The sequence below is a fragment of the Hippichthys cyanospilos genome, chromosome 22 (genome assembly GCF_059441005.1).
Source record: "Hippichthys cyanospilos isolate Australia breed blue-spotted pipefish chromosome 22, RoL_Hcya_1.0, whole genome shotgun sequence".
NCBI classification, from domain to species: Eukaryota; Metazoa; Chordata; class Actinopteri; order Syngnathiformes; family Syngnathidae; genus Hippichthys; species Hippichthys cyanospilos.
This window is the reverse complement of record NC_142390.1, coordinates 9515016-9541791: the sequence shown is the minus strand read 5'-3', so window position 1 is coordinate 9541791 and position 26776 is coordinate 9515016. Positions and strand designations below refer to the sequence as shown.

Sequence of the window (26776 nt, the reverse complement as noted above, 5' to 3'; positions counted from 1 at the left end):
GATTGTCTTCTACTTTTTCGGGTAGCAAACTAAATTGCATTAACACTAGTATTTTGGTCCTCTAAAGACTTGTGGATGAAGCAATGGATATGACAGACAGGTGAGGTGTTTACATGAATGCCCACCAGACAGAAACAATGTCAGCAAACTATGTCTGCAGTCAGTCTGTGAAGAGTGAATTTGGCAGAAGAAAAAGAAAAAAATCTATTTGTACACTTTATTTTTAAACAAATATTGTAAATCAAGACATTGTGGTAGAGCCAAGCGGCATAATGCAAGCTGCTTATAATAAAATCAGTTGTGCCGTTTTACAAAAACATGTATAAGAAGTTGTATAAAAATAGTCATCAAAGTTGTGTATTACCACAACAAAAGTGCTCCCTAATTTTTCATGAAAAAAAACAGCAAAAAGTGATTCACTAACTCAGTAACAGTCAACAATCCAACTTTCAGTATAACCACATGTAATGAAGCAGTATTAATTATGGCCATAAATATGACCATTCATTATAAAACCAATGAACACAATGTAGCTGCCAAACTGTGAGACACATCAATATAGAGGTTTTTCAGAGATATGTATTACTATTGAAGTAAACAAATGCAGCTAAAAGAAAATTAGTAGTTATCTGACCAAACTTGAAAGGTGTGGCGGACAAAGGTGGTCAATGCAAACTAAATTATATCCATCAACCACATGTTCGCATCAAGTATCCTTCCAAATTCCTCTGCCAACTCAGGATATGAACCGTAGTTGTTGGCCAATTCCAGAACACAGCCACATGTATGGGACATTGGTCTCCGTGTAAAGGTGTTCTTCGACTCAAAGAACCGTACATGGATGTGCTGAGACAGCAAAAGATCCGCACCTTTGGGAAAACAAAAAGAAGATAGTAGTTCAACATCACTTACGACTGAGCACTCTACACAATACAGCTCATGTCTGTCACCTAAAATCCATGTTAATTAACAACTCTAACAACAATCACTCTGTGTTCTTACCTATAGACCTGTAAGAAAGCAGTAAAAATCATTACTATGCACATGTAAGATATGTTATAATAGGTTACTTTTGGGATTATAAATGTTAGTTTCCCAACACAGAATTCATACATTCAATGAATTATTGCCCCTCTCCAAAAGGTTGAGTATGCCAACCTTTCCTGATTTTGGTTAGACGAGGTCATAGGGTCAAGGATGAAAGTAAAAGTGCTTTGTTTGGATCATGCAAAAATTACATTAAATTGAAAATATGTGACATGTTACCAGTACAGAATCGAAGAAACTTCCTCATGTGACATTCACTGCAACTCCTGATTAATTTTTTTCAGTAATTCAAAACACTGCATTTCTTTCATGGTGAGGCTCTCATGCTGCAAAATGGCAATGACTCTTCTTGGTGTCAGGGTAAGGCCAGCATAGACTTCATCCAGGCCTCCCAGTGGTAATTTCAGTTCCTTCAATATTCCAGACCAGCAGTCTGCAATAAATGCAGGATCTTGAAGAAGTTCTTTATGTGCCACCTCAACTAAGGTTTTCTTCACATTGTCTTTGTGGACAAGAACTTTAACTTTGTGAGTGTCAAGGAAATCAATCCACTCCTCAGATCCAGCAATAGAGGTAAAATCATTCATTGCTTTTCCAGCCTCTTCTTTTTCTTCGCATGGAATTGTGTCTAAAAATGCTGAGAGCAGGTCATTCTCAATCAGCTGAACACCTAAACAATGTAAAATGAATGGCTTGGCTAACGCTATGGGAAAATATTTAACCATGTTGTATCCCATGACCATGACTTTCGCTATGTCAAACCATTCTTCCTGCATGTCATGTCGTGTCATGGGTATCTTCAGTGTTCTTCCATGGGTACATTTACTGAAGAATGTCTCCCAGTACTCGCTCAATGCGTCGCGCAACACACCCCCATTATCTTCTGCTTTTTCCACTGAACCATTGGGCTGGTACATTTCAATCTCCACCAGAAAATGATCAGGAGTTACAGTGCCATTGTGAAAGGCTGCATTTAACTCATTGAAAACATTTCCCCTATGCAGTTTAAGTTTTGTGGCTTTAAGTGGATGAGATTCTTGGATTGGGGCTTGGTTATCCACCAACAGCTCCATAGAGATGGAATCATCTAGGGTGCCATCACCATCATAAGTGACATCATCAGCAAAGGTATGTCTGAAGACAATATCCTCTTCAACAATGACAAGCTCTTCACCAGTATCATTTTCTAAGAGTCCTCCTACTGCTCCTAAGATTTCACTGTCCAAGGGAGGGACATTGGTTATTTCCTCCAAAGCAGGCAGTCTCACAGAAAAGTGTCTTGTGCGTCATCAAGCACTTCTCCAGAGGCATCGGCATCGACTCTTTTGCATGACAAGTAAAGCCATAATGTTTTCATCTTTCTCTTTTCATATTCCTCAGCTAATGTCATTTGTGGTGAAATGATCTCTTCTGCGAAGTCTCGCATTGAAAATTCAAAATCGCTTAACCTACCCAGTTTTGACTTTCCATCTGGAAAAAAAGAGTGCTTTGCCTGTTTCCATTCATTCTGACATTGTTGCATTCTTCAGAGCCTTTAAATGTCTTGTGCCTCCGCCTCTTCTCTGTCTCACCTGCACAATTCGGTCTGGAGTTTCTTCAAACAGGCCCATTTGATAGTGGCGATGTTCTTTCATGGCATTAGCATTGCCGGACAATTTTGTCACCCGCTCATCCCTATGGTTTTTGTTGAATCCCCGCCTTTGATTAATTTTTTAAATCAAAGATTCAGTTGCTTTGGATATATTTGTGCTGGTTCCTTCTAATACTGCCACTTCTCTTCTACAGTACTGCTGTACAGCTAATCAGTCTCCAGTTTTGGGAACATAATGGGTAAGCTCCTGATCTGTCATTGCATTGACAGCATAGCAATCAATCTGATAAACAAAGAGACATTATCGGATATATTTGACATACAGTAATATTAAACACTGCAATATAGTTGACAGTCATAAACTGCCAAAAGTAAATCTTTAAGTATGCAAACCCACCTGGCCAGATGAAGCTTGTTTACAGTAGTTACTGACATTGCAAACAAATTAAATGAGCCAGGTGAAGCCAAGCACAGATGCAACAAAAAATTCCATATTTTGTCATCATTTTACCTCATGAGGATCATGATTCCACTTATTGCAAAACAGAAATTTGATAAATACCAGCCATATTAAATACTTAAAAGTACCAGTCAAATGTTTGGAAACACCTTCAAATTCAAGCGCTCTAATATTAAGAGGTTCAAGTCAAGTCAAGTTTATTGTCAATTTCTTCACATGTGCTTAACATAAAAAGGAATCGAAATAGCGTTTCTCACTATCTTCTGCGTTTTACATGTACAATAACAAAGTGCAAGTGCGCAAGATGAGACAAACCTAAAAACTAGATACTTATCTATAGTAATGTAAAGTGCAGTATGTTTGATCTACTTTGCCTAGTGTTGCTAAACTACTAAACAACTAACAACTAAAACTGAAAACTGAATACAAAAAAACAGGTATGGCAAGAGTATCCCAAGACAAGACATAAGTAGCAGCATATGACAGGACAATCCAACAGTACGAGACAAAGCAGGACAACTCTGGCTGTGGTTGTCCCAGTTGTGTGCATTTGAGGTAGTTGTTATAGTTCTAAGTGTAATCGCTAGTGCAATAGAAGTATAATTATAAATAAACATGGCAGCATCAAGTCTGTGCAAATTTTGCAAGTGCATGAGTAAAGTTTGAGTTTAGGTGGGGGGGGCCAGCTAGGTGTTTCTTCTGGCTGGGGCTGAATGTGAGAGAGCGGAGTGGAGAGAGAGAGAGTTCAGCAGTTTCACGGATGGGAGGGGGGAGGGGGGGGGGGGGGGGGTTCAGCAGTCTCACGGCCTGGTGGATGAAGCTGTTCCTGAGTCGGGTGGTGCGGGAGCGGAGGCTCCTGTACCTCTTTCCGGAGGGCAGGAGGCTGAAGAGACTGTGTGCAGGGTGGCTTGTATCGGTGACAATCGTGACGGCTTTGCGGCCAAGGTGGGTGGTGTACAGGTCTTGCAGGGAGGGGAGCGGAGTACCAATAATCCTCTCAGCTGTCCTCACGATGCGTTGTAGAGCCTTCCTGTTGTAGTCGGTGCAGCTCCCGCCCCACACAGTGATGCAGCTGGTGAGGATGCTTTCGATGGTTCCTCTGTAGAATGTGGTCATGATGGGCGGCGCGGCACTTGCCCGCTTCAGTTTGCGCAGGAAGTAGAGACGCCGTTGTGCTTTCTTGGCCAGAGATGCAGTGTTGGTGGTCCAGGAGAGGTCATCGCTGATGTGCACCCCCAGGAACTTGGTGCTGCTCACCCTCTCCACTGCAGCACCATCGATAGTCAGCGGGGGGTGTTGGGTGCGGCCTCTCTGGAAGCTGACGAGGTTAAAACATACTTGAAAATTCACAGCTGGGAACTCAAAGTTATTCCAAGTCCATTTTTGGAAATGATTTCTTGCATGATACATTTCTATGAATTTACAATGTAGGGAAATAAACCATTTGAAATTGAGGGTCTTTGCACATGTTTGAGTGGTATTGAGATTTCACATCTAAAACCATTTAATTGATGTTATGAACTTCATAATCTCCAGAACTACAATTACATTAAGTAAATCAACCACCAATTTAACTTTAAAGAAGGTGCTCACTATTTTTCGAAATCACCAGGAGCCACAGTAGAGGGATGAGAGATTGACTCATGGCCCTGAGTTGCAGATGAAATGACACATGCTGTTACAAGAGGTACATACCTTCTTCTCAATAAAGGTGGCAATGACATTAGCATTTAACCTTCTTTGGTCTTGCAGAAATTTGTGAAAATTTGAATCCATCCTGTAAAAAAGGAGAATTTGCTTACATTTGACCACAACAGGACACTATTGCTTCGTTACACACTTAAATTTGGAAATACTGTATGCTTATGCACATTTACAAAAATTGTGCCATACTGACATAATTGATCACATTTAAATGTGAATTTTAATAGTAGCTGCTATCGCTTCACAACTTTCAACATACGCAAACTCTGTGTAAAAACCACAGGATCCCAGCAGATCCCAGAACGCCAACCGTTTCATTGTCATTGCAAATGTTAACTGACAAGATTCAGTACTTTACCCACATTTGGAAACGTGATTCTGCATATTCACAAAAGAGAAGCGTGCCACGACTAAAGAAGCGCATGACTGTCAACGTGAATTGAAGTTTCCATCGTTTGGACATGTATACATACGCATTTTATTAGCCATGGGCAGCGTTGTACATATTAGCATAGAAATAATAATGAGGAGCGAATATCCTAGTAGCGAGTTTTGGATGCAAACAAGGCATCCAATCCAAGGCATACACAGCAGTGCATTAACACGACATATTGTAAAATAAAAATAGACGGACAAGGTACTTACTGTGTTTGATCCATCGCAGCCGTGTTGCTCGTCTGCAATTGTGACGTCAGAGCGAAATTGTCCCCTTGGATGGCGATCACTCCACAACTCCTGAAAGTCGAAGCCAGCCGAGGAAACGGGCTGTCATGATAGGGTGACGGTTTGCGACGAGCGATCGAATGTTTTAAAAATGCTGTAAATGTTAAAACGTGAAGCGCGAGAGATGAAATGAAGTTTAGCGGGCTATGGTAACCGTTGGCTGCTAATACGCCAATATGCTCGACATCGTGTTTTAAAAGGATGAAACAAGAAAGTCATGACATAATTAAACGTTGTTCAAAGAACACTGTACGACATGCCAATAACAATATACAGTAATACAAACATAATAGAAACATCGAATTTACCTTGACAGATCCGCGGCTAACAGACGTGCTCACTACTGAACAGTAAACCGTGTGTACGGATTAATAAACTATGCGTACGGATTCTTAACCCGTTCGTACGGATTCGTAAATTGAGGAAACGGATTGGTAAACAGTGAGTACGGATTCGTAAACCGTGTGTACGGATTAGTAAACTGTGCGCACGGATTCGTAAACCGTGTGTACGGATTATTAAATTGAGGAAACGGATTACTAAACCGTGGGTACGGATTACTAAACCGTGCGCACGGATTAGTGCAATTGTTATTTTTTTCACCCTGGCATCAGGGGGGCTCCGTGCATTTTCGTTCATTTCAAGTTGAATTTATTCAAAATTTGCCAATTGGATTTTTCAAAATGAGTCTCAAATGACAGCTAGCATTGTTTATACTACATGTAAGAATCAGGTCAGAAACTGCCTACTCATGCAAACGTGTGGAAAACAATGCCCCTTAGTGGTAAAATGGCAAAGTGCTTGGAAATGCAGGATGGCTCGCAGGATGCAAAGAAAAGACTTTAAAGTTACAAGAAATTAAAAGACAACTGCAATGAGTACGCAACATACACCAAGGTCTACAGGGAGCAGGTGGAACGGAATATGAAGAAGGATTTTGAGGAGCTTCATCGCTTCCTGTGGGTTGAGGAGGAGGCCAGGTTATCTGCTGTGAAGGAGGAAGAGCAGAAAATTCTGAGGATGAAGGAGATTGAGGCTCTCAGCAGACATGGTTGCTCTCTCAGACGCCATCAGAAGCACAGAGGAGCAGCTGACCTCTGACCCTGTTTCCTTCATGAAGAACTTCAAGACCACGATGAACAGAATCCAGTAGCTGCCCAACAAGCCCGAGCTGCTCCTGGGAGCTCTGCTGGACAAAGCCCGACACGTGGGGAACCTCGAGTTCAACATGTGGCAACAAATGAAGGAGGAGATGGTCTTCTACAGTCCTGTCATTCTTGACTCAAACACAGCCGGTCCAGAACTCAGTCTATCTGAAGATCTGACCGGCATGAGTTGTGGAAAGCAGCAGCGTCCAAACAATCTAGAAACGTTCAAATGGAATCATTTGTTGGGTTCTGCTTTGGACCCGGGAACGCACAAATAGGATGTCGAGGTCGGAGACGCTTGCTGGGAATTGGGGGCTGTGTGTGGGGACGCTTGTATGGTACATGACTCCATCTTGAGAATTACATTTCATGGTGGTATTTCACAAACCCTTCTGGCCCATTTAAACCCTGGAATCTGCCTGTGAAGCTGCAGAGAACCTGAGTTCAAGTGACCACAAATGAAAGACCAGTTTTATTCTCCGAATCACTTTCTAACACTCACTTGTGCAAATCAGAATCACTTACTAACACTCACTTGTGCAAATCAGACCCTTCTTTTTGGCCATGTTTGCCCGACAACAAGAAAATGTCTCCTTTTTTCCAGACAAGTGATAAAATTCCTCTAAAAATAATTCCACTTGCCCCTCATGTGATGCCTCAAACTCAGTGATGATGTTGCAGATGTTTTCCTGCAATCTGCTGCTTTAGTTGAGATGTTTCCTTCCAATGGGATAGTTGACTTGGACCAGCAACTCAAAAACATTTAACTCAATGTGAGCACATTTTCATTTCATTTGTCAGAATATAAATAATGAAAGGGCCTTGACGTATATTAAATGCTGTTATTCAAAATAAAATGTAAGATTTATGCCATGTTGTCATTTTTGTTTTCTTTCACACATTTTAGAAAGACTCACCACAAAATGTCCCTCTTTAGTTTACCTCCATTTTTAAATGAAGCGCTGGACATGTTAAATGTAATTTCACATTCACCCACAAGAGGGTAGCAGAACTCTGTCCAAAGCCATAACTCGTAATTGCTACGTTCCCTTGCATAACAGTACTTTATTTGCTCTTAACAGCAAATACTGTTACGCAAAATAAAATGTAATATTAATGACATGTTGTCATTTTAAGTTAGATTTCACACATTTTTGGAAATCCCCGCCATAAATGTTACCTCTTTTGTTTACCCTCTGTCCATTTTTAAGATGCCCTGTGAGGTACATGTCAGATGCCGTTTCGGATTTGCCCATAGGAGAGTGGCAGAGCTGTCCGGAGAAATGACTCTTGATTGCAAGGTTCCTTTGAATAACATTATTTAATTTGCTGTTAACAATAAATACTGCTGTTAAATAAAATGTAATATTAATGTCGTGTTGTCATTTTTAACTTTACTTTCACACTCGCCACAAAATTTGCCTTGTTTGTTCAGACCCTTTATTTTGAGGAAATCAAACGCAATTTTGCATTAACCACAGGTGGGCAGCATAGCTGTGTCCAAAGAATGACTCCTAATTGCAACGTTCCAGTTCCGCAAAACATTCAACGGAACCAGTGGACATCTGATACTGTAGTATCCCAGAGTAACTTATGAAAACAGGTGTGTACCAGCTGGACCTCATGTTTTATTTTCAGGAGTCACGGAGAAACTCACTTTTTTCCATCTTAACAAAGGAAACACAACATTTGGCAGAGGGGAAGAAGGATCATGCAATTTGTGTAACAGGGCAGTCTTGGGGCTGGTCTAAGAACAGCGTCTGGAACATGTGGTTGTAAAAGTCCGGATGGTAGAGACAGGCCCGGGTGCAGTCTGGGCTGAAGTTGAACTCCAGAATCTGAGGAGTCATGACACGCTCACCTGCAGTGAATTTCAAACAAGTTCAGGTATTGATTTCATTACATTTCGCCGACTGTGCAGTCCTTCCGTACCGACAGTCAGTCCATTACTGACAGCCGCCCGTTCGGACGAATTTGAGAAAGACGGCAAACGGAAGGAGTGATTATGGCAGGACTTAATTTTCAGTTACTAAATAGGTGAAAAAACGTTCCTTGAAGAATATTCTCGATTCTTTTCACTTTTTATCACCAACAAAAGTAGAAAGATAGAATTGAATACTTGCCATTGTCTTCCGTTCTCCACCTCAGCATGAGGTCTACAGCATAGATTGCTCGGGAAGATGGGTATGGACAAATACCATAAGGGGCAGGTCGAGAAGAAGCGGCCAGGAAGAGCCGCTTGAACGTATCGAACAATGGTGACTGACAAAGGAAAAAAAAAAAAAAGGATTCTGTATTAGGGCCAAAAATCAATTCACTTAAAAGGGACACTGTAAGATTTAGACCGTTCTTCATTGAAAAGGAATAAATTACATGATTATAAATGTCGAAAACTTGCAAATAAATGTGTTTTTAACATCCAACAGTATATTTTAAATATAATCGTAGGTCTAGTTATTGGGGGGGCGGCCGTTCTCCGGAGGCTGCCATGTCTGTTATAGCTACGGACAATGGTAAATGCAGACAACGGTATTTGTGTATTTTCGTCTCTATCTGCAGGCGTTTTTAGGTAATTACACTTACAGTATTTTCAGTTGCCGTCCCTGCAATATAACGCCATATTGGTCGGCGTCTCCTCACGGAGATGGTGGTCTGCTATTAGTCGGCCTCACTTGTTTAAAAATGGCAGAACGGTAAAGCTGTGTTCGATTGTGAGAGGTTACAAAACCGTATTTATAGTGCATTTTATTGCTCAATTTACAGTTGAAAGGGTTAGACATGGGTCCCAAGATTCCTAGTGATGCTAAAGAGAGAAGTAATAAGATGATTTATAAGGAAACGAAGCTGGAGATAACCCTATTCCCTATTTTTAGGGAATATGGGCATAACAAGCAGCACTCAAAGGTAAATTAATCCTTTCTATATTTTTCTATATTTGTTATGAGATTAATTTGTCCTGCCGTTGGGCTCGTAAGCCAATTTCACTTTATGGCAGGCAGTCCAAACCTATGTTAAATAGCTAATGCGTTTAGAACCCCAGGTAAAAACATCAAAATTGTATATACATATTAAAAATCGGTACCAAAATAGTATAGTAAGTGCTACGTTATATAATATACATGTATACAATCACAAAACATCATAAATAAAACATACAGAAAGGATTTATTTACCTTTGAGTGCAGTTTATTATGCCCATATTCCCGAGTAAGGGTAGCTTAAGCTAGGCTAGCTTCGTATTTCTTGTCTCCAGCTTTGTTTCCACATAAATCATCTTTTTACTTCTCTCTTTAACATTACTAGCAATCTTGGACCCCTTGGCTAACCCAGTCAAGTTTGAATTCAGCAGTAAAATGCACTATAAATACGGTTTTATAACCACTCGCGATAGAACAAAGCTTTACCATTCTGCCATTTTGAAACGAGTGAGGCCGACCAATAGCAGACCAGAATTGTAGTGACGCGTTGCAGGGACGGCAACTGAAAGTAGATGTAATTACCTAAAAACGCCAGCAGATGAAGGCGAAACAACACAAATACAGCCAAGCTCCTAGGGTCATGACAGTTGTTTTGGTCGCAAAACCAGGAAAATACCATAAAGAGGGGACGAAAAAACTCAGTATTCCACATTGCAACATGAACAAAACGTAAGCCAGGGACGCTGTAACACGCGGATAATGCACAATTCATTTCGTGCACCAATAAAAAAAATCCATATTTTATTTTATACTAAAGAAGGGTTCGGTGAATGAGCATATGAAACTGGTGAGGTTCGGTGCCTCCAACAACGTTAAGAACCACTTAGAGTCCAGAAGATTGAAGTCACTCACCTCCACTTCCTTCCATGTATATTGCGGGTACTGTTTTTCAAACATCATGATGAATTCATCATAGTGAACCTGGTGACAGAGATCTCTGGTTCCATTTGATAGCAACTTATTTTATATCATTTCATACACACATTTAACTCATTCACTGTCAGCCCAATCAAAACGGATTTTTCACAAATATAGCTTTCAATGAAAAACAAGTAATACTTTTGAAGTCTATAGCCGTCACTGGTAGTGATTGAGTTGAACTCGTCAGGGAGTGACTTTGTTCAAAATCAATTCAAATGTACCTGCTTTAACTTCACGCCCTCTGTATAGTTCATGACGGTAAAATGTTTTTGGTAATCATCAAAATGGTCCAGGGAGAAAGGTCTGAAGAGGAAAAAAAAAAGAGAGAAAAATGTACAAAAGGCATGACAAATTTCACTGGTCACTTCGCATATACGAGACGCCATGTTGCTCCGCCCCTGCACCTAATGCTTTTTTTTTTTTTTTTTAAATTCCTTATGTCTGAAAAGTAATATACATGTGTTTAAATTGAATTTGTTGCTGAATAAAACGGGCACTTATGTTTGGCTTAAACGTTTTTTTTTTGTTTTGTTTCTGCAAACATTTGCAATGGGGGTCCTTGGAAAATTGGGGTCCCCAACTCCAAAAAGTTTGAGAACCCCAGCTATATACGGTGTAATTTACATTTTGTGTGTGTGTTTTTTGTTTAATATTAACCCTTGTGCACACACTTTGCAAACTATACACATTGCATTTTTCCCCCAAATTTTGTAAATGCTTTTAAAAGTGTAATAGTCATTTCAGAACATTTTTTTTCCTTCAACCACTCAAATTGTTGTTCTATGGCATCAGTTCTATTCATACATATGGAGAATAAATTTATTAACGCCCACAAAAAAATTGAAAAATGTTATAATCTGGCTTTGTAATCTGTGACGTAATGCTTTAAATGGTCTCTACCGCCACCTACTGTTTTGAAGTGAAAGACAAGTCAAAAAAAGAATTTGTTTGCTGACATTTTGACCGCCACTCAATGGAATGTTGCAAAAATCGCAGTAAAATATTCGTAATAAATCCTATTAAAATGCATCTCAAAAATTGTAATTATAATGGTTTTATATGGTCCAAAATTTAGACAATGAATATTTTTGTACACAAAATCTCGTATGTCCACCTGCAATCACATAAAAATTGTTGCATTTTGAAATTTGACATGCTTTAATTATCTGCTGGAATTTTCAGCTCCCTGGTGTTTGTTTTCCATTGATTCTTTTATGATATATATATATTATATATATATATATATATATATATATATATATATATATATATATATATATATATATATATATAAAGGAATTTCCATAATTTGAGAGATAAGTGTTAAGGTGTCTAATAATAGCCGGCATATTCAATTCCATGGTCGTACGTTTATGTCTTTACAGAGTGCAAACATTTAATGCCATGTACAAATGTTTTCTTTTTTTATTCCCCCAAATTGGAGTTCGGTCATTGCTGGAACATTCAATTCCACACCACTGGTGTGGTGAAATAAACGTGATGCATTTTCACAAAAAAGGCGAATATTGCAGATAGTTCTTTTGAGTTATTCATGAAAATACAAAAATAAAATTTTTTGACTGATGTCTTTTGGAGATCTACAAAAAAAAAAAACTACCACAACCTCTTCACGGTCTTGACTTTCATTTCCAAGTAGCTAAAAGGATCAAATTGTTATCTAAATGTATGAAAATAAGGGATCAGTAGAAGATAAGAAGGGTTTTTTAAGAAAAATAGGACTTTCAACTTGGCTACATTCAAAATACTGTAATTTTGTCAGGTTTTGAGCTACCTTCAAATATCACTTTAATGGGAAGTATGTGTAAAATTTGAATATATATCAATATCTCATGTTTCATTTTTGGACATTTAAGGCCGATTTTGTGAAAATGCACAATATATATTACTTTATACATTCATACATTGAATAATCATGCAATACCTATTTGCGAAGCGCAACCAGAAGACGTTGTAGACATAGAGACGCAGAGGGTTCACGGAGCGTAGCATCAGCATATAACGGATGTCAAACTTGACCAGGCCAACGTCCTCCCTCTGGAATAGCACTGGGTCCTCCAGGTATTTACACACAACCTTGAAGCACCACAAAGACCTTTGATATACTCTCTCGACCAGAGGTGTCAACCCAGTTCCATAATGATAGTCAACTGTAAATACATTGTTAGAAATAAAATAAATCAAAATACTGTCAAATAACTTAATTTTTGAAAAATTGAAATGTTCTATCTTCTTTTCATTTGTTCCTAAAATACCTATTTTGTATTCAACACATAGGATGAAAAATAAAATTTAAAAAATACAACAAAACGCCAATATTCAGGGAAGGAAAATGCCCTGATCAAATTTTGCAGTTGTACTACTTTGCAAGGAGTGCAATCAAGTTCTAATGCTGTTATGTCTAATTTTGGACACTGGGTGGCACAAACGTAATGATATAGATCAGGATCTGCTCTCAACTGAAACCACACTTGTCCTTCCTCACTACAAAATGTGATCTCAAGAGCGGCCAGAGGCGGCGCCAAAAAACTTAGGTCAAGCCAAACAAAGCACAAACAAATGAACCAATTAAAAAAAAAAAAGAAGAAGAATCAGTTCCAAACGATCAATATTTTGGCTGCAGTACCAGTTGATCCACGGCCCTTCACCGGGCTGCGGACCGGCGGGTGGGGACCTCTGCTATACATGACAGAGGTCGTTGGAAGCTCATGACGAATGATGTCCCAATGATGTGTGCTAACTGCTGAGCTGTAAATTAAGTGAATTTAAAAAGAAATACAAGACTGATTCTTTGTAATACCGTAAGAACTAAAGCCGAATTGTCTGACAATGGCCCAGATGGTCTATTGTGAAGCTCCTTGAGGACACTGAGCAACGGAGCAAATCATTTAGGACACACAAGGGCGTTACAGTATTATTGACAGCGGATTAATGGGTTCAATCCTCCTCACTTTTGTAATAGTTGACAAAATAACCTTGCGGGCCAGATTAAACCTTCTCAAGGGCCCGATCTGGCCCGTGGACCATACATTTAACACCTTTGCTCTAGACAAACAAGTACAGGTGCTGTGGGTTAGTAGTGTAATGGTACTCCAGTAATCCCTCGCTGTATCGCGGTTCATCTTTCACAGGTTCGCTGCTTCACGGACTTTTTTTTACAGTGTGGATATACAGTGGGCCCCGTGTTACGAACTTAATCCGTTCAGCGGCTACGCTCGTAACTTGAACTGCTCGTATGACGGGTAGTCCAAACCTATGTTAATTAGTGAATGCGTGCAACGCGTGCAAAAACCTTAGGTAAAAACATCATGACTTTATACACATATTAAAAATGAGTAACATAATCTACTGTACAGTTAAATTAAATAACATATACAAAGGAAAAATGACATTTACCTTTGGGCGACGTGACTTGAGCTTGGTGGAGGCGGAGGGGAGCAGAGACCAACCCGCAGAATTTATTTATTTATTTTCTTAAACGGGAACTTTTCTCAAACTAGAACATATCACCGGCGATTTCCTTCTCTTTAATCCATAATAGAAGAAGCCTCTCCATTTTGTTGTCGATCGAGGTCCGTCCCCCGGCAAGGAAAGACTTGCCCTTAGAAGATTGCCGAGCGGTTACGGCCATACTCACGAGCAAGGTTAACTTTGCATGCGCCTCCTTCGGATTTTTTTATTATCTCCTGCTTGGTTTCTATTGTCATCATCCTCTTCCTTTACCGCCACTTGCAATTTTAGAAGCCATGTCTAACAGATAAAGTTTGCAAAGTTATCACAACATTCCTTCCTTCCGTTTTTCACTCATTTTCTCTCCTTCCTTCCATCCCGACCAGCTGTGCCATCAAGCTAGATAAAGGCGTTCGGCCAATAGCATATCGGCATTTCTGTAATTGACGTGACGCCGGCCAATAGCATCTCCGTGAGTGAGACCGGACTGTGACCTAATCGGCCAATAGCATATTGGCATCTCCGTGACTGACTCCGTGACTAACACCGTGACTAAGACAGTGACTGTGACAATGTAAGACAATAGCGTTCAACGAAACCGCGACGAGCGTCAACTTCTAGCAAATCAAAATAAAATGTACGAACACAATGGCCGACATGTTGGATTGTTTGTAAGACGGAAGGTTTGTGCGTAAGTTGGGGACAAAAATCTCCGCGGACCACACTCGAAAGTCGAAATGTTCGTAAAAGAGGGTGTTCGTAAGTCGGGGGCCGACTGTGTGTATACATACATATATATATATACATATATATACATATATATATATATATATATATATTTTTTTTTTTTTTTTAACAGCGCATTGTGCTCTGAATTCTGAATGGCTCAGGGGCTTTACTGTTGTCTCAAAATAAAATATTGACCCCGTACTGTATTGTTTTTTTCACTTCTCAATTTATTACAAAAGGCAAGCGGATCCAAAAGCTTGCTTTCTTCTCCTGTGTCTCTCCTCCACCTGCCGTGGGTGAACGTGCAAGTAAGCACATTGATTGACAGCTTGGGCTCTGGGAGCCTATCACGTGACTCGTAGGCGTGCTGAGAGCAAACACACACTATGTAGACAGACAGCAACGGAGAAATGCACAGCTTTGGAAATCTGACTTTTATTTTTTTTATAATAAATTGAAATTTCAAGTGTATTGTTATGATATAAGAGGCTTCACTTTAATTCGATGTCTGGGCATATCCGTTTATAAAAATCTTCTTGCTCAGAAAAAGAAAGAGCCCAACAATTACTCATAACAATGTGCGGTTCAGTACGAAAAGGCATAGCTGGGACTGTGAAATACGTGAGTGACAATGTTTCCAACTTTGTATTACTATATTAAAATGATTGTTTTAAACAAATTTGGGGCTTTAAAACAGGTTTTGATTTTTGGTTTTATTCTATAGTTTAGTATTGCATTGTAAAATAATAAAAAAAAATAAAGCTGGCTACTTCACGAATTTCATTTTGCGCATGTTATTTTTGGAACGTAACCCCCGCGATAAACGAGGGATTACTGTATTTGAAAATTCCTAGTGTCACTAATAAAACATGACTCCAGAAAACAAGCTTTGGTTGTGCCGTGTTAAATATAAATGCACATCTACAGCACTAGGGGCTGCTCTCACTGTCAAAGTCTGTGAGGGAGTTATAAACAGGCATGCACATAAGTGGTACGCAGGTACACATGCGTGATAGAAATCCGTGATGCGTAACGTCGCCTGCTTCACTTTATGCATTTGCGTACCCTAACTTTCACCAATGACAACAACCAAGCCTGAACTGAAGTTTTTCTTTCTTGAAAAGTGTCTCCAAGATGTGATGTGGCTTAAAGCACATGGTATGTTTGATACAAGGTCGAACATTTTCAGTCATCTTTGTCTGATAAGTAGGAAAAGAACACGTGAATGCAGCTCAGTTTATGGCTAACAATCAAGCTTATCTAGAAGAGACAGTTAATCGCTAGGTGGAGAGACAAACTGTAGGAACAACGCAGGCTATGTGTAATTGTTTTCTCCTTGCCTTTTATAAAGCTAAGCATGCGCGTCCCATGTCATCTTATTCTGAGATTATTTATTTGTTTACTGAAGCGGCATGGACTGACAGCGCAAGATGGTGCAAATGAGATCGTTTACGTTATCACTCTGCAGTGATGGAGAATCTGACTTCCTTGGACTAATTAAACTGGGTCCTGAACGAAACACGCAATACATAACTGATGGACTTACGAAACGTTTCTCGGATGCGGGCTTGAATAACGTGACATCGCTGAGTGCACACACACAGTACGCTTAATGTGGGAGCGACACTGAGAATGACATTGAGGAAGACTTTTTGATGTAAGAACCAAACACTACGTCCTGGTATACTGTACATGCATCCATGTGAGTAACCCATGAAAAAAATATGTGCAGCTTTAAGGCTTAAAGCTTTTTTCTTTTGTTAAGGTTAAAATAAACGATAATAGAAAATAAATGGTCAGGAAATATACATATTATAACTGGCGTTGAAGACTTCCTTTCTTCACTGCATTGTAACAGCTTGGGGTTTGCGCAAACAATACCTTTGGTGTACTTTCACGCTGTCGGATTATGTAGTTCAGATTGTTGGTGATGTGTATGTCCAGTCCACGGGCCAGATTCCACGGCTTACATATCCAGTGGTTATCTTGGCCTCTAAAATCAAAAACAAAACTTCAGAAAAACACATACAAAACAAACAAGAAAAAAAATGTGGATGATACAGAAAGAAATCACCTCTGTTGTCTCTCTTGATAGTGCCTTATGAATTGTGGAAGTTCCGTCTGGAGGTTGAAGGTTTTCGGTATCACATTAGAACCGTGCTTCACTCTCCGGGCCACGGCAGCAAGGCAGTCCTTCACAGTGATGAGGTTCTCACAAGGAAATTGGTTAAGCATGACGTTAGGTCGTTCCACGCTGAGCTTTCTGCCAAAGTAAGACAACAATTTTTTCAATGGTAAATAATCTCGCCTCAGAAAATAAAATAAAGTTAATGCCAAGTGTCTGAGTGTCAAGAAAAGCCCTCGAGAAGAGAGACACATTATTATTATTATTATTATTATTATTATTAATGAAGTATTCAAATGATCTTAATTCACGATGCTCTCGGTTTTAGTATGGACTCGGACGTTGGTTCAGTCTGTCCGCTTCTTTTATTGAAAATAATGCCGTAACAACTTCAGCTAACACGAGCTGCTGTTAGCTGCAACAGGCACTTGATGCTCACAGGCAATTGACGTCAATGGTCAGTTATCACTGCGGTGCTCAACTGGCATAATATGTAGGCACTAGTCAAGGGTGGCAAATACCTTCCATGAAAAAAGGAATTTGACAAGAATTTTTTGATTTATTAGTCTGATTACTATTTTAAAAGATGAGAATTCTTCTCCATGGCCCTGAGCGTTAAGGTAATTATTGTAAGTAAGAATATGGCCAATATAAAAATGCACATCTGTCCATCAAAACTTGGCTCATGTGGCTTACACATCAATCTTCCTTGAATGGTGTCCAATAAAAAAAAAAAAATAGTACTTAAAAAAAATAATAATAATTTGCCGTTGATAGGATGCACCCATACTTTTGGCCATCATTTCTCCGGGGGAAAAAAGGGTGTCTTATATTTGGGGGATTACGGTAATACTAGAACAAATCAGAGGAATTCAAATTCACTGTGTCATGTTGGTGTGTAACTCTTCTCCCAACCTGTAGTCTTTGATGTGGTTGTAGCCCCAAATGATATCTGCCTCTTCCTCATTATCTGTCAGCTGGAAACGTGGATGCGTCAAGTTGTCATTCACTTGCGACAATTCAGAGTATACCCTGGAAAAATTGTTGAAAACAATGGGAAATCAATTCATTAACATTTGATGTGAAGGTGTGAATTAGCAAGAAAAAAGCTCGTCCTAATAACGCATACTTGAGGATTCTGTCCTTTGGTATTGTGGAGGGATGGATTTCCACAGGAAGTTGCTCTTTGTTTTCTTTAATAACAGCCTAGATAGAAAACAGACACCCAAGGATAACCCATGTGTTAAATAATAGAATGGGAATTTGAGGAAACAAAAAAAATTAAGAATTCAAACAAGATCTGGCCACAATCAAGACTAAATCAATAACCCACTTCGTAGTATGAATCTGCTGGCTCTGTGGTTTTTGGACAAACCCCTTGGAGATCAGCAGGTATCCATGGTAACAGACGGCACTTTCTAACCTGAGGGTCTGACTCACCATATGCAAAGTCACGGGTGACTTCATCTGTGAAATTAAATAATTCCAAATGAGTAATGTGCCAATGATGAGAATTCTCATCAAATACCTTTCCAAACATTGAAACAGGAGGAGCTATTTAGTGTGTCAGGTAGTGACAATGACTTTTCGATAAATGACTGTATTTCTCCGAGTGCAAGTCAATAACCGCACGGATTTGTTACTTGAAAAACAATGTAGAAATACCAATAAAAATAGAGGGATTTTGTCATTTTAATAACACACACTATGTGTTTTCATTGGAAAGCTATGATCTATGTCAGTGGTTCTCAAATGGGGGTACTTGAAGGAACTCCAGGGGGCACTCGAGATTTTAAATTAAACAAACATGCAAAAATCCTTAAAACACATTTTATGTACAGTAGGTTATTCAATTTAATTATTTTTAAAAGCCAGATTCTACTCCTTACTAGAATGGTTTGACAAAACTTGTCATGTGCCACCTCTCATTACCTGTCAAGTAAATGATGGATTTTTGTAAAACACATCTTGACTATCATCCGAAAAGGTGAATATTTTTCTGTGGACAAATATTTATTTATAATCATTTCTTTTTGAGAAGAATTCTGACACTGATGTTGATTATTGAATAATTACTTATTTTTGTGAACATATCTCTTCTGTTATCCCAAAAGAGGATGCTTTATATTTAATATTAGATTGTGGACAAATGTGTACAGTGGACCCCCGTGTTACAGCGTCCCTGGCTTGCGTTTTTTCATGTTGCGGTGCAGGATACTACGTTTTTCGTGCCCTCTTTACGACATTTTCCCAGCTTAGCGCCAAAAAACAACTGTCATGACTCTAGGGCAACTCCATGCAACGCGTCACTACAATGCTGGTCTGCTATTGGTCAGTGTCTGGTCACGGAGATGCAGGTCTGCTATTGGTCGGCCTCACTCGTTTCAAAATGGCGGATTGGTAAAGCTTTGTTCGTTCATGAGTGGTTATAAAACGATATTTTTAGTTCATTTTACTGCTTAATTCAAACTTGAATGGGTTAGCCATGGGTCCCAAGATTGCTCGTGATGTTAAAGAGAGAAGATGATTTATATGGAAACAAAGCGGATCAAGAATTACAACGCTAGCCTAGCCTAGGCTATCCTTACTAGGGAATATGGGCATAACAAGCGCCACTCAAAAATAAATAAATAATTTCTATATTTTTTATTTATGATGTTTACTGAATTTATACATTTATACATAGCAGCACTTACTATACTATTTTGGTACCAATTTTTAATATGTATGTACAATTTTGATGTTTTTACCTGGGGTTCTAAATGCATTAGCTATTTACCATAGGTTTGGATTGCCCGCCGTACGATGAATTTGCCTTACGAGCCCAACCGCGGAACTGATTAATCGCGTAACACGGGGGCCCACTGTATTTATAATTATTTCTTTTTGAGAACAGGTCTGACACTTTATGTTTAATAATTTTTATGGACAAATATTTATCAATAATTAAGTTATTTCTTTTTGATAACAGATTCAGCCATCCATCCATCTTCTACAACTGTGTTCCGGGGTCAGGTTGCGGGGGCAGCAGCTTGAGCAAAGAAGCCAAGACTTCCCTCTCCCCAGCCACTTCATCCAGCTCCTCCGGAAGGATCTCCAGGCGCTCCCAGACCAGTCGAGAGACATAGTCCCTCCAGCGTGTCCTGGGTCGTCCCCGGGGCCTCCTTCCTGTGGCATCTGGGGAACATCCTAACCAGATGCCTGAACCACCTCAACTGGCTCCTCTCAACGCGGAGGAGCAGCGGCTCGATGCTGAGCCCCTCCCGGATGACCGAGCTTCTCACCCTATCTCTAAGGGAGAGCCCGGAAAAACACTGCGGAGGAAATTCATTTCAACGGCTTGTATCCAGGATCTTGTTCTTACAGTCACGACCCACAACTCGTGGCCATAGGTGAGGGCATGAACATAGATCGACTGGTAAACAGAGAGCTTCACCTTTCGGCTCAGCTCTTTCTTCACCATGACAGACCAGGTGCAAAGTGCGGATCACAGAAGATGCTCCCGAAGCACCCCCCACAGAGATCCCTGAGGGACACGGTCGAACGCCTTCTCCAAGTCCACAAAGCACATGTAGACTGGTTGGGCGAACTCCCATTCACCCTCGAGGACCCTGCCGAGGGTGTAGAGCTAGTCCACTGTTCCACGGCCGGACGAACACCACACTGCTCTTCCTGAATCCGAGACTCGACTTCCTGACGAACCCTCCTCTCCAGCACCCCTGAATAGACCTTACCGGCTGAGGAGTGTGATTCCTCTGTAGTTTGAACACACCCTCCGGTCCCCCTTCTTAAAAAGGGGGAGCACCTGTCAATCCAGGGGCACTGTCCCCGATGTCCACGCGATGTTGCAGAGGCGTGTCAGCCAAGACAGCCCTACAGCATCCAGAGCCTTCAGGAACTCCGGGCGGATCTCATCCTCCCCCACCATCGGAGCCAACACACCACCAGGTGGTGATCAGTTGACAGCTATGCCCCTCTCTTCACCCGAGTGTCCAAAACATGCGGCGGCAAATCCTATGATACAACCACAAGTCAGTCATCGAATTGCGGCCTAGGATGTCTTGGTGCCAAGTGCACATATGGACACCCCTATGTTTGAACATGGTGTTCGTTATGGACAATCCGTGATGAGCACAGAAGTCCAATAACAAAGCACCACTCGGGTTCAGATCAGGGGGGCCGTTCCTCCCAATCACATCCCTCCAGGTCTCACTGTCATTGCCCACGTGAGCATTGAAGTCCCCCAGCAGAACGACTGAAGGGAGCGCTCTCCAGCACACTCTCCAGGGACTCCAAAAAGGGTGGGTATTCTGAACTGCTGTTTGGTGCATAGGCACAAAGAACAGTCAAGAATGACCACACCTGCTCTGCGCCTCTCACCGCGGGCAACTGCAGAGTGGAAGAGAGTCCAACTCCACCCGAGAGGACTGGTACCAGAGCCCAAGCTGTGTGTGGCAGGTCCGACTATCCGGCCGGGCCCCAAGGGTGCAGGCAAGGCCACCAGGCGCTCGCCAACAAACCCCACCTGCAAGCCTGGCTCCAGAGGGGGGCCCCGGTGACCCATGTCCAGGCGAGGGAAACGCAAATCCATTTATTTTTTTCATCATATGGGGTCTATGAGCCATGTTTAGTGTGAAACCTCACCTAGGAACTGTTTGTCATGGGTGACCCTCCCAGGGGCATAAAGCTCCCAACAACTTAGCTCCTAGGATCACTGATAACGGATCTCTTCTATAATTTAAAAGAGGACAATTTATGTTGATTATATTTTATGAAGTTTTAAGAGATCTAAAGTTTAATAAATCAGACACTGGTGGCATGTTTGAAGTCTTTTTTTAAGCCAAAAATGCTTTGCACTTGTTAAAGAGTACTTTGCTGAAAACATTAATTTCACAGGGGGTACATCACTGAAAAAAGGCTGAGAACTACTGATCTATGTAACCACTAAAGTCAGAAGTTGGCTTAACGTGTTTGTGTAAAATTCATCCAAATTGCAGTAAAACAAAAAAAAAAGGGGGGGGGGGGGGGTCGACTTATAAGCGAGGTTGACTTGTACTCTGAGAAATACAGTAAATGAACATACAACATAGCTATTGATGCTGTTTTGGGAGTAGGAGGTGTTTTCCGCCCCAAGAAATCTGACAGGGCACCAGCAATTGGAATGATGTGGAATATTGCATGTTGTGCACAGATGTGCGTGTGCTATCACCTCCCTCCTGCAAGTCTCTGAGAGGCCAGAGTACAGTGAAGGCAGCTTGGGCCTCAGCAAAAAAGAAAGGAGCCATGGCGCAGCTGGGTTGGTCAGAGTGACGCACTTGAGAACCAAATTCATCCATGATGTACCACACTGGAATCTTCTCCTCCGCACACTGAACACCGCCACAGGAATAGGAATTTGGAAAAGAAAGAAGTGCAGAATTACCATTGAAATTATTGTCATGTATTTATTGCATCAACCATGTAAAAAAATGCCGAGTAAAATTATTTGAAAATTTGGTATCATTAACTTGAGCTTTTGCGTAAGCGGTAGAATGCAGAATCGGTGGTTTAATTGTGTTGTCTTTGTATTGAGACGCCTGCTTCTCAAATAGTGGGACGGGCTCCCCTGGGGGAGGGGGGGTGGGGCACAAGGTGACACAAGGAGGGGAGCAGATGACCCCAGGAAAAATATTTTCAGGCACTTTGATACATTTGGCTATTTTCAGTTTTAGACTAAGCTGTAATCCGTATAGATGCCAACAAAATAATTCACAGTTGTTGATTTATATTGCTTTTTTCTTTTGTTAATGTTAGAAATGATGCAGGCTTAGATATACTTATACAATTTTAATACATAATAATCTTATTTGAGGTCGGAGCGTCGAGTGGAGGGGGTGCACGGAAAGTTTTCTCTTAAGAAGCACTGATTTAGACAATTTTAACAAGTAAAAGTAAATAATTTGTCTAGAATTACCTTTGACTATCTTTTTTAATTATTTTGATAAATACCTAAGATTGAACATCTGGACTTTTAAATATGTCAAATAATATCTTTTTTTTATATTACCGTACTATGTTTATATTTTATGCATAAAGTCATTTTAAACCGTGTAGATGACATATTACTTATTTTGCATTTCAATTCATGTTATTCAAACACAGATATGGGGGAAAATTTTTCAAATTATGCGGTTATAAATTCACCCCCCAAATATGGGGATTGAAAATGAGGGGAAAAACACGACTAGACTAAAACTAAACTAGTGTTCCGTTGAAAGTAGTCAGAAAAACAATTATGAAATTGTCTTTTCAAAACATAATAGATTGATAAAAATGAGATACGTGGAAAACAGCTTCCCCCCAGCATATTATAAGCCTACAAGTGCCACACCAGGCTTTTCATGCCCCCTGCCAGGCTAAGCTTAATAAGATTTCTGGTGCAAACCCTGGAAAAGAAAACCTTTTTGAAAATTATTTCATTTAACAATAATAATAATAGTAGTAATAATAATTATAAATAAATAAGAAAAATAAATAAATAAATGAATACTAAATTATTTAATAATATTTATTTTTAAATGATAAACATTTTTAAATAAATGAAACAATCAGGAGTGACAGGCAGTACACTGTAAAGCGTGTCATTTTCTATATTGTATACCCCTTGCGAAAGTTGATAGGTCTGGTTGTACAGCCACATGTGTTCCATCACCAGCTCTACGCCGTCGGAATCACTTTTCTTCCCACACAAGTCCAACCCCATGAGAGAAGCCATTCTGGGCAACAGGCCAGGAATCTGCTCGAGATGCTGGCGAGCATGATCAATACGGTATGTCCAAGCGTGGTCAACCAGGAAAATACTGCAGAGCCAGGTGCGCATGGGTTAATTCATTTGTGTTTTCATGAAAAAAAAAAAAAAAATCTAAATTCTCTAGTCCCCAAAGTAAGTTCTGCAATGCAACCATGATAAACCCTGCTTATTCTCATGCCTGGATTTACGATGTTTTAGAGGCACAACCAATTGTGTATCGAATAAAGTTGCTATCACTGAAAAAAATTTGCCCGTTTTAGGCAAGTTGATCTGCTCTTATGAACTTTAGAAATCGAAGAATTTTGACTGTTTTGAAGCAGAAACTGAACATTTTGGAAAGTTTCAGAGACGTAATGAATGTAAATGATTAATTCATTAAAAAAAATACTAATTACTGATTTTTAAATTCAACCCCTGGGTGTGAGGATTTTTCACTAACCTGGCTGTATTGTCACCCAACTTTGGCTGACTTTGAAAGGTTCATAACAATGTCAAATATTTAATCATATATTTACTTTAAACTACTCAAAATGTTCAGCGAATGGGGTTTTGCAGTAGTAGCAGGATGCTGAAACTTGCATGTTTTACAGGTTTCTCTCTCCAACACATCTGATTCAAATGATTGGCTAATTAAAGAAGCTTGAAACTGATCCTACTCATTTGAATCAGCTGTGTTTAAGAGAGAAGATTAAAAATCATGCAGGATACCTGCCCTCGAGGACTGGAGTTTGACATCCGTGGGTTATTAGCTATTTTATTTTGTGGCCATATTACCAAGCCCAACAAAAAAATAAAATCAAAATAAGACATTTCAGCCATACTTTGTTGATTGTGAAGCTTGCAGTCCACTCTTGCAGGTAACAATGACTTTGGAGCTCATCATTGTTTCAGGTTTGTCCTCGTCTTTGTACCCGCCATTCTTTCCACCATCATCATTTTCTTGAATGTGCATAATTCCAAACACTTCCCCAGCATCAAACATCTGTCAAAAAGAGAATGGATGGTGTTACTGTGAACAATTCACTAAAAAAAAGCACTTTGTTATGTTTTATTGTATAGTAACTGTTGGCAACGTTTAGTGCAGCAATCTAACATAACTTAGCCGCTAGGTAGCAGCGCTTGACTGTCTCCAAAAGCAGTCAAGTTATTTTTCACAGGCAGTTGAATAGACTTACACTGTTGCTACTGATCAATTTTGAACATACCAGGCAGAGGCAAACGTGTCACTGGAAAAAAAAAAATACATGAAGAAGGCAGTCTAAAATCTCAGTTTCTTTTTTTTATTTTGGTTTTCCATAAAAAGACAGTTTGTAAACACTGCAAATAAATTATTATGGTAACTACTGCAGCGAACACGAGCCAAAATCAATGACTGCGATCAGAGTAATCAATTACTTTTGGTTCTTAAACTGGGTTACCTAAAGCAAAGGTCACCAACCTCTGGTCCGTGGCCTGGTAAGGGTCCGTGCATCAACTGGTAACGGCCGCATAGGCCTCACCCGAAAAAATCGTTTTGGAACTGATACAGTTCATTGATTCGTGCTTTGCTTGGCTCGATCTTTGTTTTTTGGCGTTGCCTCTGGTCGCTGTTGACATTACATTTTGTAGTGAGGAAGGACAGTGTGGCTTCATTTGAGAGCAGTTGTCTTTGACTCACATGTTGTCTCTTTTTCAGGAGATAAAATAATTACTTTAGTATTATATTCAGCATACACATTTTTTTCATCACTCCTTTAGCCAACTCTTGAAAAAAATGATCATGTAAAATTGACTTTTAAAGAATGAATGGTTTAAATATTATAACCACATAAATTTAATCGTTATTAGTTTCAAAAGCACTCTTTTATTCTGTCAATTCTAAGGTGATTTCCCCCATTACCCGCAGTATAATTGGTCCTGTATAGAAAATGTGTCACCCGTGAGGAAGAAAAAAAAAAGGTGTGCAGCAGGTGTTAAGCAACACCGTAGTTTTCTTCATTAGCCGTTTTTTGATTTACATTTGCAAAGCAAATTCGGTTTAACTTTGCTCATTTACAATGATATTAAACGCCGACTACAACAGTAGAACGGTAACTATTGAACGTTGACGTTTCCACGTGTGCATTACGGGAGCTAGGAAAACTTTACAAAACTGACCTCGTGGGTTAGTTTATGGTGGAGGCTGCTCCAGTAGATTTCGGGTATCCCAGACCCCTGCAATGCGTTGCGGTGTAAAACCATAAATGCCTTAAATTCTTCAACTTCGTCCATTTTTAATGGTTCGGCAGCAGCGGTTGACATTTTTGCATCGATGTAATGTTTTCACAGGAGGTCCCGGAAGTGAGGAGGGAAAGCTTAGAGAACACGCCCCTTTGAGTTGGAGGGGGTTTGCATATTGTGCTGCTTACGCTTGTGCACAACGCCACAGAGCCACTGCGAAGCAGATTTGTAAAACATCCCAGGAGTAAACCCTAATTTCATTTTGTTTTCTGTATTTTTGGTACGTCTTCCAGCAATGACACACAGTTTAACCCTATAAAATAGTCAAAAGTCCATGCATTACCGTTCATTTGAATCGTCGCTCCTAACAATATGACCACCATGTTGACATGATGATCAGCTTTGTGCTACATCACCTGACTTTCGAGCGAGCTCTGCCCTACTCACTATCGTTCACACTTATTTGTTACTTAAAATAACAATGGCACTCCGGATTACGACGTCGTGGTAACTCTTTATAAGCAGGGCACATAGTCGTAACCAAAAGGCGGCACAAACCTTGAGCCGGGGTTACCCATCATGCATTGCGTGACAACTACGGGAAGTACAGCTGAAAATACATTAACCACACTTCAGGGTTCTGGTTCTGGTTTATAAACGTGCGGACTTAGAGGCCATCTTATCTGGGAGTCTAGTTTGTTGATTCATCGTTATAAGAAGATGAATATCTGTCTTCGAAGTTTATTTCCTGAAATACATAAAAAAAACACGTTGGTGTCTTAAGGGAGCTTCATCTCGTTCATATGAGCTGAGCTGACAATTTTATCTTCACTTAATAATAATAATATTAGTTAAGGCACTTGGCCACTTAAGATGAACGAATTCTAGGTTTC

At 40.0% G+C, this 26776-nt stretch overlaps 1 protein-coding gene and 2 pseudogenes across 3 annotated transcripts; 1 reads left to right on the top strand and 2 right to left on the bottom strand.

Annotated features, from left to right (window-relative positions):
• Positions 1-485: 485 nt before the first annotated feature.
• On the bottom strand, positions 486-5708 carry LOC148405828 (uncharacterized; annotated as a pseudogene).
• LOC148405827 (E3 ubiquitin-protein ligase TRIM35-like) lies at positions 5493-7541 on the top strand (annotated as a pseudogene).
• Positions 7542-8281: 740 nt separating this feature from the next.
• On the bottom strand, positions 8282-26480 carry ttll12 (tubulin tyrosine ligase-like family, member 12). 3 transcript variants are annotated; one of them, XM_088406549.1, is made up of 14 exons: positions 26442-26480; positions 24506-24666; positions 23535-23733; positions 22104-22263; positions 18228-18361; positions 18024-18100; positions 17810-17926; positions 16844-17032; positions 16651-16762; positions 12515-12666; positions 10794-10875; positions 10504-10572; positions 8797-8935; positions 8282-8534 (listed from the first exon to the last, which is right to left on the bottom strand). In XM_088406549.1, the coding sequence occupies exons 2-14, from the start codon at positions 24664-24666 to the stop codon at positions 8383-8385; spliced, it is 1743 nt and encodes a 580-aa protein (XP_088262675.1). In that variant the 5' UTR covers positions 26442-26480; the 3' UTR covers positions 8282-8382. The 3 variants fall into 3 exon arrangements, with proteins under 3 accessions (XP_088262675.1, XP_088262678.1, XP_088262674.1); XM_088406552.1 differs by lacking the exon at positions 26442-26480 and adding an exon at positions 26227-26430; XM_088406548.1 differs by lacking the exon at positions 26442-26480 and adding an exon at positions 25821-26206.
• Between the last annotated feature and the right edge of the window lie 296 nt (positions 26481-26776).

Bases quoted from the DNA above. Each gene is read 5' to 3' on its own strand.
- ttll12 (XM_088406548.1), bottom strand. From the start codon at position 25,964: ATGTCAACCGCTGCTGCCGAACCATTAAAAATGGACGAAGTTGAAGAA. The intron at 12,667-16,650 runs GTATTGTTTGCG...TGGTGCTTCAAG, and splicing joins AGCGTGAAAGTACACCAAAG to GTTGTGTGTAAATACCTGGA. The intron at 10,876-12,514 runs GTATTGCATGAT...TTTCCTCTTCAG, and splicing joins TGGTTGCGCTTCGCAAATAG to ACCTTTCTCCCTGGACCATT.